At 34.9% G+C, this 21,601-nt stretch overlaps 1 protein-coding gene across 13 annotated transcripts in view; it reads right to left on the bottom strand.

The window, feature by feature from the left end:
• Positions 1–21,601, bottom strand: part of LOC115211639 (pleckstrin homology-like domain family B member 1) — a 487,008-nt gene that overhangs the window by 111,749 nt on the left and 353,658 nt on the right. For 11 of the 13 annotated variants that reach the window (XR_004999075.1, XR_004999074.1, XR_004999079.1 and 8 more), the window contains 2 exons: positions 20,240–20,377; positions 4,074–4,085 (listed from right to left, as the gene is read on the bottom strand). Coding sequence is in view for 3 of the 13 variants with exons in the window: in XM_036502721.1 (XP_036358614.1) it covers positions 4,074–4,085; positions 20,240–20,377 (150 nt within the window). In the remaining 10 variants the exon portion in view is untranslated. The remainder of the gene's footprint in view (positions 1–4,073; positions 4,086–20,239; positions 20,378–21,601) is intronic. The other 2 variants (XR_004999076.1, XR_004999083.1) reach the window with 1 other exon arrangement.

The raw sequence follows: 21,601 nt of genomic DNA, 5'->3' as shown, positions 1-21,601 counted from the left end.
ACAAGGTCACATGTCCTATCCAGCTTTATGACATACTCGATAAATGTCATTTAAAAGAGCCTTAAATCAATTCAAACCTTGAGTGAAATTGTATAGGGAGAAACTGTATAGAAACCCAGTGGGAAAAAATGCATGACTGTATTTAACAGGTACATCCTCATTACATTTTGTGTTGCATTGATTCTGTTTGAGAATAAATTTAAGGGTATACATGTCTGTGACATACTCTGTCACTTGTGTGTTAATTCAGGAGCAGGTAATTCAATTGGTTGAACAGCTGAATTCACATTGCCGATAGACAGAGATCCTTTCCACACACAAATATATATACATATATACAAGCATGGCTGTATGGTAAGAAGCTTACTTCCCAACCAGATGGTTCCGGGTTCAGTTCCATTGTGTGACCCCTTGGGTAAGTGTCTACTATAGACTCAAGCAGACCAAAGCCTTGTGAGTGGATTTGGTAGATGGAAACTGAAAGAAGCCTGTAGTATATATATGTGTGTGTGTAGTATATATATATACATATACATACACACATATTTATATCTATCAATCTATCTAACTATCTATATATATATATAATATTAATTGTCTCTAATTAATATTATATAATATTTTACTATAAAATTGGATTTAATCCTAAATCTGATTTTTTCCCTGTAAATTTGGATTTATTCCCTAATATTTATTATTATTATATATATATATATATATATATGCATGAAGTACTTTTCATTTATGTTCGTGAAATCACGAAAGATATATAGTAAGACTTTTATCTGCTTCAAGGAGCACCTATAATCACGAGAAGTCAACTTTATCCAAAAACTTTATAGACATTGAAGTTTGATACAATCAACAGATCAGGAAATAAGAATTATGCATTCTTAATTGATTGACACAGGTAAATCAATCAACCTCTACTGAAAGTATAACACACACACAGTGTGTAGAATTTATGCTATAGAATTGATCAGCCAGGCGGAGGTGTGGTGACAGCCATTGATGTGTAACATGTTTTCTAATCCAGTCTGTCTTTTTGAAGGTTGAAGTAACTGTTCTTTTGGTACATGGTAGCCTTGAATCTAGCACATTGTCTGAGTTTAGTGTGTCTACTGATGCGGCAGTGTGTGAAAAGAGAAAGATACACACATGTTTCTATACTGTAAATGTAGAGTGGTTCTGTAATGAAGGAATACAGAGAATAAAGTCAAATGAAGACTTGGCTGGTAAATGTTGTTGGTTTCATAGAGAGATAAGGAAGTGACAAGTAAAACTGCAGATATGGGAAAAATTTGAAGGAAAAACAACAGACAGCAGTCTTCTGGAATATATTACATCTTATTTGCAGATTGGATAAGAGAACAAGATTTCAGCATAAAGTAAGATAAGCATGCTGGGAAAATGAGAGAGAAAGGGAGAGATAAAAAAAATCTCCCTCACGCTTTCTCTCTCTGTACATGTGTATTTATATATAGAGAGAAGGAGTTAGCACACTGATAGAGATTACAAATAGAGTTGGTAAGCAAAAGAGATGATATATACAAGAAATAAATTTTTTTCTGCCATAACAATAGGCCACCATGAGGTAAGATAAAATATGTAATAGATGGCAAGTGGTTCATTGTGGTGACTCATTGGTGGACAATAATTCTCAAGATAAACAGCCTGGCAGAGAAAGAGAAAAATATTCACACACTTATCTATTTATTATATTTTAATTTTTTAAAAGAAATTTGATGCAAAGAGTTAAGGAGAGGATTATTCTTGACAAAAGAAATTGGGAAATTCTTCATAAAAAATAATTACTATTTATTTTTTAAAGAAAACTAGGTAAACAACTAGAGAGAGGATATTTCTATAATCCAGAGTTAGAATTTCATCCTTGGAATTTTAATTAGATACAAACAAAAAAGAAGGAACAATAAGTTATACATCTTCATTCTCTGATACAATGTGTGTCTAGAATGTATTCTGATGATTCTATCATAGTGACAGTTCAGTTTATGTACAAAAACTTTGTTAAACTACTCCAGTTTAGAATAACCAAGGTATAAACACACATGTATAAACACACATGCACATGTATGATGTAAACTTTTATTTTGTGCCAAATATTGCCACTGGCATAACCAATTATATGCCACAATCAGTAATAATTTGTTTGATCTTATAATACACACAGGCAATTATATACATATATGTGTGTGTGTGTGTATATATATATATATATATATATATATATATACATATTAAACCAGATATGTTCTTTTTTTCTCTTCATTTTCGTTTTCCTCTCTCCATCTGTTTTCTCTTCTCGTTCTTTTCTGTAAAAGTGCATAAGCTCAAAATGTCAGTTTTTCCTGAGTGTCAAATTAATACACCCTGTTTGTTGTTCCCTCATCTGTCTCAATCTTTTGACATTTATACAATTTTGAACCCTATAATACTTGTACATATGGGGTAACTAGACTTCAAATAACCCAAAATAAAAGTTATTTTGATAAAATAAGTTTTGCTTTTCAAAAATTTCCCTCCAGCTAATTTCCCTGCTATTGCAAATTAACCGTTGCTTTGATGTTTTCAATATGTGAAGGCAGTTGTGAAATTGAAGGGGTTATGCTTGGTTTGGTAGACTGCAGTTGATAGGGGGAGAGGAAGAAGAAACTCAGTTTAGAGAAGCAACATTCAAGACCTGAGAAGTGACAGTATAAATATTGGAGAGACAAGACAGAGCTGATACAACCAATTAGCTCTGATTTCAATGACATTTCAGCATTGTATAAAGAGAACTCTATATGGGACTGGGATAATAGTTGTAGCAATACAAGTGAGGGTTTTAGAAATTATAAAGTCAAAGTATTAAAGTTCAAATTTAAAAGAGAACATTGAACTACAGTCATGCTTGGGTCTACTTATACTAGATTCTAAAACTTCATCATAAATACATTTAAAAGCATTTTTTTATACAGTTTCCATACACACACAAACCAGCTATAGATCATGGAAACACATATACAAACAATAGATGCACATATACATTTATAAATACTATAAATATATATACATATGCTATAGACACACATACACAAACAGATTTTAGTAACACATATAGATACCATATGCACACATAAATGGAGACTACAGAAACATATAGATATTATGGATACATATAGACTTAAGATACATATATAGGCTATAGGTATACATATACAGCCTTGGCGTTCCTATTTTGATAATGTTTACCACACTTCAGCCATAACTATTTGATAGAGAAAGCATCAGCATATCAAGGGATAACAAACCAATGTGGCAAACCTCTACAGGATTTCTTAATCTGCTAGAAATAGCAGCCAAATCCCTGCTAAATCCCAACCATACTGTCATAAAAATATAATGGACACAGCTGGGATACCTTTGGTTAAATCTACTTGATCAGAGGTGACCTGGGGCTAATCAGGAAATAGGATATTGGAGTATCAATATTACCATCTTTATTTTATTGGTCAAGTGAAGCTAAGCCTTGTGAGTGAAAATGGTTACAAGTCTTTGAGTAGATCATACATTGTACCTGTTTATGGGTGGACTGGGTAGATTGTACCTGTTAATAGGTAGAAATCTCAATCTATTGTCTGGTTCAACACTATCTGGAACTTTAGGTGTCAAGCTAACTACTCTCATCCCACCAGGTCCAACCCATATAATAAAAACAAAAGTAGATAATTAAGTGTGGAGTAAGTTGTTCCATCCTATTAACGAGTGAAAGGACACAACACACATACACAATGGCATAAATCTGATAGATCCAAGTATGAGAAAGTCTGTAAACACCATGCACAATGTAGTTATCATAGCCACAGTGCTTTATTCTTAGAAAGAGACATAGAAGCGACAGAGAAGTAGTAGTAGTAGTAGTAGTAGTAGTAGTAGCAGCAGCAGCAATAAAACTAGTAGTAAGTAGTAGTAATGATAACAATAATTGAAACCATTTTTTGTGTATGGAGCAGACATGAAGTTGATATGTAATGTTACAAATCAAAAATGAACAAGACCAGGCATATACCTACCCGAAATTTTCGCTGTAAAAGAAACAGAATAAACAATACTAAAGGATCTATTCAAATACATATACAGACACATATGTACACACACACACATTAAAATGAATTAGAATTAATTGCACATTTCCAGTATCACACAATATATTACTTACAACCTGTATTTCCAGGAGCAAGTTTTCAATGAATGAAGATTATGTTAACAAAGATAAATATTACTGTCATCTTTGTTGATGACTGATTAAACTCAGTTCTAGATCAATCAGAAATCTATAGATGCAACAACATTCCATATAGGAAGACCTAACTATTGGCCTAAATAGTTTTCTACTCAAGCACAGCATATTGCTGAAGATCTCAGTCATTTGTCATGATCGAGACCTTCAGCAATATGCCATGCTTGAATAGAAAACCCATCAAGCCAACTGAAATTGTAGTCATGGCAGATAGTGGTGTCACACAACTGGCACCCATGCCGGTGGCACATAAAAGCATCCATTACGCTTTCAGGGTGCTTGGTGTTAGGAAGAGCATCTAACTGTAGAAACCATGCCAAATCAGACTTGAGTCTGGTGCAGCTCCTCAGCTTGTCAGCTCTGGTCAAACTGTCCAACCCATGCCAGCATGGACAAGATGTTAAATGACGATGATGATGTGGAAATAGGCTGGACTTCACACACATGGTGCTCCCAGGACTATTTCATATCCCAGAGTACACTTTAACTACTGAGTTAGTGGAAGTTCTATAAATAGTGAGCTCTTAGGAAAATACATAACGCTAATTTCCCTCTTATGAAATAAGGGCAGTTGATTAGATATCACTGGTATTTAACAGAGGGCCCTAGATGAATGAAAAATCAAAATCAATCTCATCAATAGTGATAGAAATTTATAACTATGAAACATGTTTAATTAATAGTAGATACATAAACAGAGAACTATGAATGCACGCATGCACACACACACACCTGTAGGGAAACAAAAACAATTATCACTGTCTTAATTTCTGCTTCTTAAAAATCGAACATGACAAGAGAATGTGCTTTGATCTAAAACAATGAGATGCATTAAAAAAAGAGAATAACGATAAAGAAATATCAAATATATATATATACATATATATATAAAAAAGACTTATGGTTTTATTTTTTTATACATTCAAGCCTTAAGTTTAGAGAGACTTCATTAAAAGAAAATTCCATATTGTAGATCAATTTCCTTTCCAATTTCTTTTGTCCTTGATGTAGATTTCCCATTCATCTCTCTTGTAGCCATTTCATTTACAAAACAATAACTGCTCCATCTCAAAGAACAAAACAGCTACATGTATAACCTTGGTTTTTCTAAATATCCCAACTCATTGCTACCTTTGCCTAAATCTTGTTAATAAATACACTACTCTGCATTTTTAACCCACAAAAGTTAATCCTCATAGAGAGCCCCAGAAACTGACACCTTACACAATCCTTCCACCTAAAACTACCTCCCTTCTAGAGATTACCCAGCTCACTGACGACTCCCTAACAACCACCATCATCAACCTTTGAAGCCCCTGCTCACTAATCACTCTCTAAGTAACAACTACTGTCAATCAGAATGAAATCCCAACAGCATATACATTTGTACTTTAAGAATATGTAGTTATCATTCCCATTGTCTAATACAATCTCTCTCTTTACTCTCTGTGGTTACGACGACGAGGGTTCCAGTTGATCCGAATTAACGGAACAGCGTGCTCGTGAAATTAACGTGTAAGTGGCTGAGCACTCCACAGACACGTGTACCTTTAACATAGTTCTCGGGGATATCCAGCGTGACACAGAGAGTGACAAGGCCGGCCCTTTGAAATACAGGTACAACAGAAACAGGAAGTAAGAGTGAGAGAAAGTTGTGGTGAAAGTGTACAGCAGGGATCACCACCATCCCCTGCCGGAGCCTCGTGGAGCTTTAGGTGTTTTCGCTCAATAAACACTCACAACGCTCGGTCTGGGAATCGAAACCGCGATCCTACGACCGCGAGTCCGCTGCCCTAACCACTGGGCCATTGCGCCTCCACTAATACAATAGAGAGTACATGAATAGTTAAGGATGGAAAGGGGGAAAAGATGTAGATTTAAACGAAGAGAAGTAAAATATCAATACATTTTTCATCCTGTTTAAAACATCTTGAAGAAGCAGACAATAAAAACAGATTACATAAAACTTTTTTCACTACATAATTGAATTTCAGAAATTGTTTAGCTAAAATTCCACACAAATCATAAAGAATATACCATTTGCCTAGTAAAGTATTCCTTGAGACTTTTATATCAGTTTAAGATAATATTTCTGAATGTTATTATATTTTTTTTATTATGGATATTGTAGGAAATGTGTTTTATAGAAACATATTGTGAAGCATACAGTATGAGGATATGAGATATAGGCATTATAGTATAAACACTGAGACACAGTATAGTACAATAACAGTGGTGTTACTGACCGGGGTACAGTATGATACAATAGTTGTAGGATTGGTAACAAAGAATTGGGGCCAAATGAAAATAAGCTCTCAAATGAACACACACACATACACAGGCAAAAAAGCAGATGAAATCTTTTTTTAGATTTCTCAGTCAGCTTCTGGAATGAGATCATTCAATCACGCACACACACAATCATTTTTACATTTTTGCAGAGGGTAGATGGATCCTCTTCAATACAACATCCAACCATTTGTTGATTTCTTTGTCATCTCCTTTGTGAGATCAGCTTTTGCTATTTCTGCATCTGTCTTCCTTATGTCTCTCTCTTCCACAATTTCCTTCAGAATCTTCTGGCATTTCTTTACTTCTCAATCATAATCCATATGCATTACATATCTGGACCAAAAGAATTGTCTCTCTTACACACTACATTAATATTACACATTCAGATGCACACTTCATTTATTTCTTGCTTTTGTACATACAGCATCACAGTTCATACAAGCATCATATAATCTATTCTTTACTTAAACAAAGAGAGAATTCTTTTGTTACTACAGTAATATTTCATTGAATGTTTTACACTTAGTCATCATCATGATCATCATTTAACGCCCACTTTCTATGCTGGCATGGGTTGGACGGTTTGACTGAGGACTGGTGAGCCAGATGGCTGCACCAGGCTCCAATCTGATCTGGCAGAGTTTCTACAGCTGGATGCCCTTCCTAAAGCCAACCACTCCGAGAATGTAGTGAGTACTTTTACGTGCCACTGGCACAAGGGCCAGTCAGGCGGTACTCACGACAGCCATGCTCAGATGCATAGAAGGCAGTCTAGCGGCACTGGCAACGACCTCACTCGAATGTTATTTATCACGTACCACCGGCACAAGTGCTAGCAAGACGATGCTGGTAACGATCACGCTCGAATGGTGCTTTTTATGTGCCACTGGCACAGGAGACACTCAGCAGCCCTGGTAACAATCACGCTTGCATGGTGCTTTTAACATTCCAGTGGAATATTAAAAGCACCGTCAGACCCTGGGCAGTATTTGCAAAGGGAAACCATTCTTCCCATTGTCGACCTGATGTGAAATGCACAGACCCGTCACTGGAAGAAGGATATATGTATTTGCATTGGGACCCCTTCGCATCGAAGACCAGTGATTGTTGTGCACTGACAATGGGTAAATATCCAGAAACCCAGATCTGTGCATATCACTTCAGGTCGACGAGGGGAAAGATGGTTTCCTTTTGCAAATACTGATAGGGCACAGAAAGTGTGTCAATAGCCAGCTGGAGATGTTCTCCTGGGGCTACAAGCTACAGTAGCATCCACCCTTAGTGGTTAGCCACATTTAAGTGGCAATTATACTTCACACTGTTGTGCAGCTACTGTTTATACCTCGTTCAGAGATTTATTATTGCTTGTTTACACTTTTTCGAGATCAGTGGCTTTCCGTCACAGGAAAAAGGATACATGTATTTGCATTGGGACCCCTTCGCATCGGAGACCAGTGATTGTCGTGCGCTAACCCAGGTCCATGCGTATCACGTCAGATCGACAATGAGAAGGATGGTTTCCCTTTGCAAATACTGATAGGGCACAGAAAGTGTGTCAATAGCCAGCTGGAGAAGATGTTCTTCTGGGGCTACAACCTACAGAAGCATCCACCCTTAGTGCTTAGCCACATTTAAGTTGCAAATATACTTCACATATATGTGTGTATATATATATATATATAGCTGTTGTTGTTATGGTTGTTGGAAGGACAAAAAAAAGATAAAAAAAACGGTGCGGAGACAAATGTCTGGTTACGTCTCTTCCTCTATGTTCTCAGGTGAAACAGAGCCAAAGTAAAATGAATACCAGTAATACTATGGAACATTTCACCTCCATCTTCCCCCTAAAAATACTGTTACATAAATATGAGGAATTATTATTATCAAAGTTATATTACTTCTATCTCTAACATACTGCTGCTATTAATACCTACTTAACTACCTTCACCACTACTACAACAACCAGTACAACAAATACAACTTCCTACCACCACAAGGAGTACCATTATCAGCCACTACTACTAGGTATTTATCAAGTTATTCTCTCTCTCTCTCTTTCTGTCTCCAGAGTCCCTGTTCACTATGTCACAATGTATTATTGATAACTACCAACATCTGCTACTGCTACTACCATTTCTAGATTATTATAATAATAATAATAATAATAATAATATCTATTTTTCTCTCCCAATAATGAAATTCAAAATAATATCCTCTGGCTTTAAAGTCAATCTATGAAATATTTTTAAAAAGACATTTTTAGTGTTTAAAAAATATATATACTACTTCCTCCACCTCCTGCACCTTTCCAATAAAATTCTACATGAAGAAGTGGCATACATACATATAGTCACATGTACATACATACATATATATATATATATAATATATATATATATATATGAATATATATATATATATATATATATATATATATATATATATATATATATATATATATATAATATAAATAATACAAGGTGAAAAAGATATCAATATATTAATATATATATATATAAAAATATATATATATACAGATATTGAATTTATATATATATATATATGATATATATATATATATGAAATATATATATATATATGAATATATATATATATATATATGAATATATATATATATGAATATATATATATATATATATATATATATATATATATATATATATATATATATATATATGAATTTATATATATATATATGAATATATATATATATATATGAATATATATACATATATATATATATATGCATACATATATTTATATACGCATACATATATATGTACACATACACATATATACATACAAATACATGTGTGTGATGTACACACACATACTTATACAAGATGTAGACATATGGAAACAAAACTACAATTTTTTTTTTATTTTTGCTTTGCTTTTTGGCAACTTATGTCTTGAACTGTAAAAACCAGAAACAGAACCACAATAAAAGGTATCTCTCTTTCTCTCTCTTCCTTGTTCTCTCACTCTCCTTCTCTCTCTAAGAGAATGAAGCTCTTTCCAACCAACCATATTACATCACACTTAACTTAATCTTCTTCAATCATGACAAAAGATAGTATTTCAATATTAGCTGTTGTTTTAGCCCAGGGACATCTCTTGATGGAGGAGATGACTCACAATTAATAGAGTTCTTAGTGTACCCATCATTGCTTTATTTTAAAGAGAAGAATATTGTACCTTAGACAGTATTATTATCCAGTATATCTATTTTTAAGATGGTAAGGTGTGGTTTGAAAATGAATTGGCTGCTGTTTCTTGTAATTTGAGCAACCAATAGATAAGACCATTGGATTGACAGAATCAGTTGCTACTTCTCTTTACATCTTGAGTTCAAATCTCATGCAGATCAACATTTTCTTTCATTCTTCTAGGGTCGATAAAGTAAGTACCAGTAAAATACTAGAGTTGATATACTCAGCAATTACTCTCCAGCCTTTTGCCTATGTTAGAAGTCCTTCATGTCACTAGTGAGGACAGTGAGACTGACTAAATTAGTTGAGCACAGGGCCAAATGTTGTATTTAGTTTCAAATCCTGCCAGGGTCAACATTACCATTCATGCCTCCAGAATCAATAAAATTAGTTGTTGGGATATAGAAATGTATCCCTTTATAGATTTAGAGATTAATCTTTTAGTATTCAGATTGCTCAGTCAAATGTAATTTGTTTATTCACATTGTTTTGAGTTAATCATGAATTATCTTGGAGCTCTGAGATATGTGATTATTTGTTTTTAGAATGACATAGTAGGGTAGGTGAGAGAGGCCAGATCTGACTGGTTTGAACATAAAACAGGTAGAATATTTAGGCTGGTTATGGCTGGTTTAAATGCTAAAGAGTTAAGAAATAAGTTAGTGTTAGATCTTTCAATAAGTTACTTAATTCTGCCATCTTGGCAAACCTAGAGACTTTACTAGTTTATGTACGTGGCTTACAACAAGTGATAAGCTATCTTTTTTTTTTTTCTCAGCCATGGTCCACAATACTTTTTATATCATCCATAAGCCAGACACTGTCAACTAAAGGAAAAATCAAGCTGCAATAGTCAAACATAAATTTAATTCAAATAATAAGAATAATCCTCTCAGGCACAAAGCCAAAAATTTTGAAGGAGAGAGCTAGTTGATTATATCAATCCTTAGTACCTGACTGGTACTTAATTTATGGACTTCGAATATATGAAAGGCAAAGTCAACCCTAGAGGCATTTGAATTCAGAGCATAAAGCTGGAAGAGATGTTGCTAAGTATTTTGTCTGGTATAAAGAACCAAGAGGAATGCCACTAAGCATCTTTGTCCAATTTTGCCAGCTCGTTGCCATAATAATAAGAACCATCATTAAACATATCTGAATGGGAAAAAACAGCAAATTAAATAAAAATAAAACAAATTAAATAGCTGAGTAATTGAGAAGTTTATTTCCTAATCATCTTGTTGCAGGTTTAGTCCCACTATGTGGCATCTTCCACAAAATCTAAATTTTGTGAGTGTAAATTTAATAGACGCCCACCATGTGGGTGTGTGTGTGTATGTGTGTGTGTGTGTGCGTGCATGTGTGTGAGCACGTGTGTGTGTTTGTATGTTTGTATTTCCTTGTCTTCACATATGATAGAAATAAACATGTCACTGTCATATAGGTAGTGCCCCATGTTCCCAACCTTCCATGAAAAGATGCCAGGCTAAGAGAAAATATTACCTTACATGGAAACAAGTGAAGATTAGTGACAGGAAGGGCATCCAACTATAGAAAATCAGCCTTAGTGAATTCCATCTAACCCATTCAACCATGGAAAAGTTGTTATTAAAATGTTGATTCACAAAAACATTTATACACACACAATTTTATGCTAAATAGACAAATGCTCCCACTTCTGAGCCATGTCACTAATCTTGTGTATCACTGAATTACAAGAAGAAGAGTGAACTGGTACACATGGTTATGGGTCATCATTTGTTTTCACGTCAAGCCATAAATATTCCTTGAAAAAGCACTGAGTTAGGAGCAGTGAAATCTCTACTTTTGATTAATTTTATGGAATAAATCACTGAAGAAAATTAATAAAGTTTTATTATTCATTATTTTTTTAAATAGTTTAGAGGGTGGAAGAGCAGGTGCATGTGGCTTCTGCACACCTGAGGCAGATGTAACCAGTATGGTTGATAACTATGAACTTCCAGACAACTGATATTCTGAGGAGGAAAGATTGGGCCAAGATAGAAATTTCTGTTCTGAGTTCAATTCTTGCTGCAATTAAGTTTGTCTCACATGTACAGTTACTAAAATAAGAACCATGTAATTAAACTATTTTCTAGCTTGACGACAAAAGAACTACTTAATTGACTCGTTTGGGGGTAGGGGGAAGACCCCTTTAGTTGACTATATTCCCTTTTTTTCCTTTTTGGAGCCAGAGGGCCATTTAGTTGACTAGTTAGGAGCAAAAGAGCCATTTAATTGATAATTATTCCATCTCGATAAATATATGAGAGGAAAGACACAACAGGAGGTGGGGTGGGGGAGACTGGTAATTGGATGCGCCTAAGCGGATATGACACGAGATAAGTCAGATCTGATGAACAAAGGTCAGAGAGGAAGAGAACAACACATCAGTGGGCCAGAGGCTGGTGCATATTGATGACTTTTGTCTGAAGGTAGTCTATCAGTACTGCTGCAGATTTAGAAGTTAGTGTTAACATATTTAATGTAATTTCCAAATGTCGAACAAAAAGAGAGAGAGAGAAAATTTCATACATGCTTCTGCCTTATTAATCCTCATCAGTACAGCACGAACTTCACTGTAGTGATTGAAATAGGGACAGTTAATAAGAAGTACAATACTGTGCAGGTGTAGTCATGGAAATTAAAATGTTAAAATGGTGGTTGCTAAAGAAGTGACAAAACATTCAGTAATAAAATGCATAATACTGCACAGGTGTGGGCAATGGAGATTAACATGTTAGAGAAAAAAATGATATGGATGAGTAGTTTAATTAACCAGTTTTACAAGTTGGGCAGAGTCAAAAAGATAGTTTCTTTACAAGGTTCAGGGTAGGGAATGGGTTAAAGTTGTCCTGAAACTTGCTGTATGGCTGACTACTTTCTTTTTTCTGTTTTATCTGGGTCATAAATTTTGAGTGAGTCTACTGCAATTGATGTTCAACTGAATTCTTCCTTATCACTATTGCTAGTTGCTGATAGTAGAAATACAAGGTGCAACAGAAAAGTCTCTCATATTTTACATGGTCATTGGTGTGGAGCTAGTGAAGTGAACTAGATGGTAATCATGTCTTCATGTAGCTAATTTAAAAAAAATTTTTTTGGTTTGGACTAGTGCACATTATGCATTTGCTATTGAAACATTTATTAACTTATAAAATGTGGGAGGTTTTTTGCTGCAATTTGTAGAAATTACAGTTTGTAATGAAGGTTCAAATCAGAATTTGATGCCACATTGCAGGCTGGGATCACATTTTGTCAGTAATGTTCTCTTAATCCTTCAAGATGTTCATCAAGGATCTGTCAGCCCCTCCTTTTCACTAATAATCATCTATTAATGTGAAATACATCTATATATAACTGCTCCAACAAGGGAGCCTCTGTGTAGTCACTCAATCAGCTAGAAATAACAGTCAAAACTCTCTAATTACACTTTACACATATCAAAAATTCAAAGATACATTAGTAAATGTTACACTGCAAGAAACAGCTGGAATGTCTTTGATCACAAGTCTGCTAAACCTGGGTCTACAAGGGTTAAACTAAAATATTTTTTAATTCAATATAACTAGGGAGCTGCTTTAAATATAATTTAGAATTGTGTTACATGCCTTTCTGTTCTGAGTTCAATTCTTGCTGCAATTAAGTTTGTCTCACATGTACAGTACTAAAATAAGAACCATGTAATTAAACTATTTTCTTGCTTGACGACAAAAGAACTACTTAATTGACTAGTTTGGGGGTAGGGGGCAGACCCCTTTAGTTGACTATATTCCTTTTTTTTCCTTTTTGGAGCCAGAGGGCCATTTAGTTGACTAGTTAGGAGCAAAAGAGCCATTTAATTGATAATTATTCCATCTCGATAAATATATTTGTAGCTTGGTGCCACTAAAGTGATGAATTATTAATCCAGTAATATTGTTATGTGTATGGATGAGAATAGCTGTATAAAGTGCCAACTACTTTCAAGAGATGGAATCAATGGAAAAAAGAGAAACTAGGAAAATGTAGGATGAAGACTAATCACAGAATGTTGAGCCTCACAGAGAAGATTAGAAAAGAAAAAAGGACTAAGATGACTTTAGAAAATATTTGCATAATATAAAAAAATATATCAACATACTATTATATTAAAATATATTACTAAAAAGAAACTTTTAGATGTAAATCTTGTATTTATTTATTAAAAATAACAATGCAATTAATAATGTTTCTGATAAATGAAGGTAGAGAATAGCAACATCCTTGTTAAACATTAGAGAACATTGAAACTGATTAAAATGATGTTAATCAGCAAGCTCATTAGTAAGAGCTGTACAGAGATTTACTTTGATAAATTGTGTTAGAGATTTCTGATAAACCAGAAAGTTCCAGAAAAGAGAAATTACATTTCTAACATCGAAAATATCTTTCTATCAAATTACTGACTTCCAATATCAATGCTTCACTTTATTGTCATCAAATTTAATTACCAACTGCATGGAAAATGGACATTAAATGACAGTGATGATGGTGATGATTTTTTAAAACAGAAATTATTTCTTTGATAATCAAAAAGTGTAAAGTATGTAGATAGGTGAGGGACGTGCAATGCTGTGACTTTTATAGCTGTGATTGGTGTTAACTTCCAGAATATAACAAGTATGTTGTGAAGCACAATATTGACTTATTATAAGCCTTTAGTATATTTGGTAGTATATTATGGTGGCATAATGGAAAATGGTGTCCCTACCAGCAATTAATATACACAGAGCAGAGCCAATAGACTAATGACCAAACATAGGTGTGATTTCTGTCACTCTCAGTTACAAGCAGTGCTGCTCCAGGCAAACAGCAACATAGAACTACAAAGATGAAACCCATGGGTAGTAATAACTGAAGAGGGCCATACAAATGTGTGTGTGAATGTCTGTGCTCATGAATATAGAAGCTTAAATGTGCAAGTAGACACAGGCATCTTTTTAGCCTTTCCACACTTAACTCAATGAAACATCAAGGATGTGACAGCTGGAGGAAGAGAAGGTCACACCAGCACCAGGCTGGTACTCATTTATAGCTGGATAGATTGAAGCAATATGAACTGAAGTGCCTTGCTCAAGGATACAACACACTGCAAAATCCAGGAATCAAACTCATGATCTTATGGTCGTGAACCTAACACTCAAATAGGCCACAAACACACACACACAGTTACTAAAGGAGTTATGGCACAACTGATTGGAAAGAAAATTAACCTAGATGACAGAGAGTTGACATTTATATCCTGTTAGAGTAACCTGACATGTTCTTCCTAGTGAGACAACTGCAGGAGAAACCTTAACTAAGAAGACTAAGTAAGCTATTATATCTACCATTGCTCAATCTAGAAAAAGCCTTGACAGAGTTCCATGCTCTGTAGTCTGTGGTTGCTAAAGAATCTAGGAGTAGATGAGTAGCTTGTGTGGATTATTGAAACCATGTACACAGATGCCATCAGCAATGTGAGTGTTAGGTATGAGTCAATGAAGAAATTTGACATTCTCAAAGATGTCTGTCAGGGCTTTGTTCTCAGCCTGTCTCTTGTTTTTTATAATTCTCCAGGTTATATCAGACAAGCTTAACACCAATTGTCCATGGGAACTCTTGTATGTTAATGCTGTAGCTCTTGTAGTTGAATCTGCGCAAGATTTAGAAAATGAATTCCGAAATTGGAAGCAAAACCAGGAATTGAGACACCTCTATGTAAACTATCAAAGACTAAAGTTTTAGATAGACGGAAAGCAGATGGGACTTTAATTACTGCCTTCTGGGAAATGGCTATGCAATATACAGAAAAGGTGGCAGTAGATATTCCATGAGGTATGCACAATATAAGAAATAGATGCATAAGAGATGTATCAGGTAAGTTGACAGAAATAGAGACTCTGTGTGCAACTTTGTAAGTACAAATCGTAGCAAGACAGAGGCCTTTAATGCAGAGAATATATGAGAAATGGACAGTAATGAAGCAAGCCATTCTGTTTGGGATATATAACCTTAATGTGTATAAATGACACAACATGAATGGGCAGAGAGAAAAACTGGGTAAAAAACAAACCAAGAAAGACCTACACTGGTAGGGACATGAGATGCATATGGAAGTCAGTTATGTAAAGAAATGTCACATTTGAAGTGAAAGGAATCTGTTGAAGAGGAAGACATGGGACTAAGTGGAGAAGACAGATCTCAAAAAGCTGATCCTCACCAAGAAGAGGACAAAAGACTACGACAAGTGACAAAATGCTACGCTGAAAATCTTCTTGACCCATGCAATTATACAAAAATAAATAAATAAAATGATAAATGGTGATAGAAGTTGGGATGATAAACACCTACATTTGGACCTGTCATGCCCTTTAAGTTCATGTTAAGTTTCCCTGTTACCAACCAACTTTGTTACTATTTACTACCACTATTTTTAAGACTCATTTATTTATCACTTACTTCTGCTCTCCAATCACTTTCTCTTTTTCACATTATTCTCCCTTTTTTCACTCCTTCACCATTCTCATTCTCTCTCTCTCTCTCTTTCTTTCAATCCCTCTCAGAATAGAGGCAACATGGAGAAAAGGAAAAATGGATGTAAAATGATAATAATGAAGTCACATACACACAAAAAAATTTCTAAAATATTTAGGGGTTCTGTTTGTCTGTCAGCCTGCTCCTATCTCTCTCCAGCAAGACACCTGTTTCAGCCCCTCTATCAGAGTTTAACCCCTCATCATCAGGAATAAAGCCACCTCTCAGTTGAGGGGATCTTTGTTTTGCAAGTTACTTGATGACTTTACCAGTACCAGTTTCCAGCAAAAAGCATTCAGTACACTCTGTAAAGTGATTGGCATTAGGAAGAGCATCCAGCCATGCCAAAGTTGATAGTAGAGCTTAGTGCAGCCCTGAGAAACCATCCAACCCAAGCCTGCATAGAAAGTGAACATTAAATGATGATGACACACACACATACACACACAAAAACTCAGCAAATGATAATCCAAAAGAAGCAGAATTCTAGGAAACTACCCCCACCCACACACATGCATACACAGGTCCACAAACATCATTCACTTAGCAACAGTTGTCAGACATAATTGTAACTTGTGCGGCTACACAAATTCTCCAGGTTTGTCAGTAATCTTCAGATCAATGTTCCTCACAGAAAGAAACAAGAAATCAACAGCAACTTTTATAAGCATGATTAGATATTTTTTTTTTATTGATAGGTCGCTAAGTCAATTGCCTCTCACAGAAACCAGATTCAGAAAATAGCAAGAAAATAAATTACAAACCAAACCAGGAATGTTATCTTTATCAATTACCATGGATTCTACTAGTCTGCATCACCATCACCATCATAATGATAATAATAATAACCAACAAGATAACAAAACAAAGAATTTTGTTTTGTTTTCTTTCTACCTAGATTTTATTATCCTCATTCTTAGAGAAGGAATTGCTGAGGAATAGCCAGAGCAATGGTGGCGCTGAGCTTCATTATATTTGGTTAACTTAAGATAAGATTGACTTGGTTTGTTTCTTTGAACAAATTCATTTGTGTGGGAGAGAGAAAGAGAAAGAAAGAGAAAAATGAGAGGAGAGAGAGGGGGAGGAAGGAGAATAGAGAGAAGGAGAGAGGAAAAGAATATTTGAAACTTGTTTTATTGCTCTTTAGCCTTACCCCAGCCATGATCAAGCAGACTCTCTGATAAGGATGGCATTCTAACCATGAGCAACCTGTGTTTTTAACCACCCTTTGGTCCCACTCCCACAAAAGAAACAGTGTCAAGAGGACTACATTATCTAATGTGCTGCCCTTCTGTTTTTGAGGGTTTGCTCTAGCATCCCATCACTACCACCCTATCTTCCCAGTTATACTCATCTACCCACTCTCATTAAACACAAGGTAGCTATGTATTATCTCTATAGCAAGACACCAACACTATCATAGCCTCTCAGCACCTGACATAAATCCACCCAACACCCAAATATTCCCCCTCTCCATTAAGCCAAGGGGCTTTTTCTGTTTCTTTCCTTTTTCCTTTTCCCCTCTTGTAAGTTACTTGACAGCTTCACAAGTGTTGGAGGTGTACAATAGAAACACCCAGTATACACTGTAAAGTGGTTAGTATAAAGAAAAAAGAAAGGTATCTGACTGTAGAAACCATGCCAAAGCTGACATTGTGGCCATTGCAGCACTGCATCTTGCTGGATCCTGTCAAACTGTTCAACCTATGCTAGCAAGAAAAATAGATACTAAATGATGATGTAATTTCAGGGAGATATGGCTGCTATTTCAAGCTGATTAAGCAAATACTAGAGGTACCTGTAGTGACTTGTGTTTTTCAGCTATTTTCCAACAGCATCACATATAATAAGCATATTTAGGTTCCTTTATTTTTTCTTTGTTTCAAAAAAAAAAGCTTAAAAATTTTACATTTCTTTCCTTACCAGTTCCAGATATGTGATATAATTTTGTAAATTTTGACATTTTGCAATTCTGCTAAATACATTTAGAATTACCTGAACTAATGGGGAAGTTAATGATGTACTCAAAACAGAATGATATAATTAGGAGATGGTCATGGCTAGACTGTTTGTACCCAGAGATAAACTCAATCATAGCATACAAACCACCACTGTACCACATACAATTAACCACCACACGTCAGAAATAGACAGAGCAGCAAAAAGAGATCAACACATTCTAACTGCAACATTGCCACAGACAATTAACCACTGCATGTCAGGATGTGCATCGTTGTCTTCTACTAGACAGAGGCATGCTGTAGAGAGCATTTAATAATTCAGGCTGTAACCTAAGGGCCAAAGAGACATCTGGATCAGGGCTAACTTGGGACTTATCTAACAACATTATCCCAAGATTCCTCAATACCAGTTTTAATAGAACATAGGTTTGCATCTATATGATATTAATTTACTTAGTTTTATGTTTTCAGTCCGTCCAGGGACTTAGTATTTGCAAATTAGAAAAATACATGTTGGAAGTTAAAATTTAGTGTTGTGGATGTGCAACATAGAACTACAAAATGCTAAATGGAACTACATGGTGCTACAAATTTCTATAGCATGCTGTTATAGGATTCTCTAACAAGGAACAACAAAATGCTATATGATGGTACAAAATGCTACATGGGACTACAAAATTCTACAGCATGGAGTTACAAAATGCAACAAGAAGCTGCAAAGTTCTACAACATGAAGCTATAAAATACATAGTTATAAAATGATATAAATGGAATTACAAAATGTGACAAATCCTGATTTCCCAGGTAGTTATTTCTCAACATGTATCAACTAATTAATATTGACTTCCAATATTAGACTTACCTATTTTTATATAACTATATATATGCATATATATAGATACACACACACACACACACATATATATATATATATATATATATATATATATATATATATATATAATCATTATGTGTGAGCAGGTATGTGCGTGTGTGTGTGTGTGAGAGAGAGAAAGAGAGAGAGAGAGAGAGAGAGAGAGAGAGAGAGAGAGAATGTGTGTGTGTGTGTGTGTGTGTGTGTACACATACATACAAACATGTAAACCTCCACAACATATATACTTTAACACAGAGATATTCTTATGAAATTCTAAACTGAACAAATTAAAACTGTTATGTTTGTTTTAATAAATTAAATAATGAAAATAGATTTTTGTTACTGTTGAAATAATAGAATAACTCCATCATTATAGCCACTCCTACAATGTTTCAGCTAAACATCTGGTTAAATACTTGGCAAGCTAATGCTCATGCCTATTAAGAGCAACTACTAGTACACCAAATAGTAGTTTACTAACAAGCTATTGTTCCTGTTTATTAAGGGAGATTACTAAACTAGTTTACTATAGTGTATAGCAGTTTAGTCCAGTTGATGATGGGTATCAATAGCAGTTAATGAACTCAGGTATGGAATTTACTAATATTAGATATTACATGTTTGTTTGTGTCAATTTTCACCCAAGTTGAACCAACTCCACTCAGTGATTCCACACCACTGCAAACAAAAACTGACTGCACTCACTGATCACAGATGTCCAATGTGGAGACCATCAACTAATCACAATTCCGATACTGGACTGCTTCAGGAGTAATTTGAAGACCTTGTAAACCCAGTTCCTCTGGTTGATGTTTATAAACAAGTTTTTCTAAATTATCATACAACTTAGAGTTATCTAGGTTAAATACATCCTCTTTGATTTGATAAATCTTCATTGATTTGGAAAGGGGTTACTGTTTTGTCCTATGAAATGTGTTCCATCTTTCAAGATCTCAGCGACCAAAGCATAGTCTAAAGCAAGAACTAAGGATTATGGTAATTGACACAATCCACTTACTCTTTCCCGTTCCAGTGCTGCTTTTTCTACAATTTCATCATGTTTTTTCTTGAGTTGGTTGATGAGTTCCTGCTCAACCTGTAACTCATTCATTTCAGTCTGGTGTTCCCCTTCTAATAAGGCCTGTTCGAATTCCAACTGAAAGAAAAACAAAAGTGGAGATTATAACGATTCTTCATATGGGTACATAGCATAGCCACAGACATTTAGTGTTGTAGATGTGCAACATGGAATTACAAAATGCTAAATGGAACTTCTGGTGCTCAAATTTCTACAGAAATGGTTTGACTCATAGCCACAGACATTTGTAGGAGAGAAAAATGTTTGACAAATGGATGTGATCATTTGTGAGGAAGAAAAGTGGTTCAAATCATAAGTGAAGATGTTTGTAGAATTACTTTGCATTTCACTGCTTGTTGATAAATGTAATCATAAACCTTTTGAACTAAGAGTAGCGACTTATCTTTGGAACTTGTATTTAATAAATTATTGACTTTTTAAAACACCTGAGTTGGATATAAACATCATACATTTATGTCCTGCACTCCCCTGAAACACAAGCAACATGGAGTATTGCATCCAGGAACAATCTTTTAGTTATTAAGAAGTGGTCAATGTTAAAGGTTTGAGATGTCATCAAAATGTTGTCTTTTTATTTATATCAGAAATGTATTTTTAGCATTAGTTAGTAATAGTTATTTTGGACATATAGCAAAATCAGACACACAGACACACACACACACAGAGTCATTTTAACATTCACTTTCCAGGCTTGCATCTGACTAAGCTTATTGAGATAGATTTTCTATGGCTGGATACCCTTCCTGTTGCTAACCCTCATCTGTTTCCAAGTAAGGTAATATTTCTCCCAAGGTCAGATATGTTTTCAGAAAATATTAGAAATGAATGGCACTCCTTTCATGGCAGTGACACTCATTTACAATTATTATGTGATTCCAAGACAAGGACACACACACATGCAACAGGTTTCTTTCAGTTTCTGTCTACCAGATGTATTAATCTTTTACTTGTTTCAGTCATTTGACTGTGGCCATGCTGGAGCATCGCTTTTAGTTGAGTACATCGACCCCAAGACTTATTCTTTGTAAGCCTAGTACCTATTCTATCGGTACCTTTTGTTGAGCCGCTAAGTTACAGGGACGTAAACACACCAGCATTGGTTGTCAAGCTATGTTGGGGGGGACAAACACAGACACACAAACATACACACACACATATATATACGACGGGCTTCTTTCAGTTTCCATCTACCAAATCCACTCACAAGGCTTTGGTTGCCCCAAGGTTATAGTAGAAAACACTTGCCCAAGGTGCCACACAGTAGGACTGAACCCGGAACCA

Source organism: Octopus sinensis, linkage group LG5 (assembly GCF_006345805.1).
Source record: "Octopus sinensis linkage group LG5, ASM634580v1, whole genome shotgun sequence".
Classification (NCBI taxonomy): Eukaryota; Metazoa; Mollusca; class Cephalopoda; order Octopoda; family Octopodidae; genus Octopus; species Octopus sinensis.
Note: the sequence above shows the minus strand (reverse complement) of the source record. Positions and strands in the feature narration are given on the sequence as shown.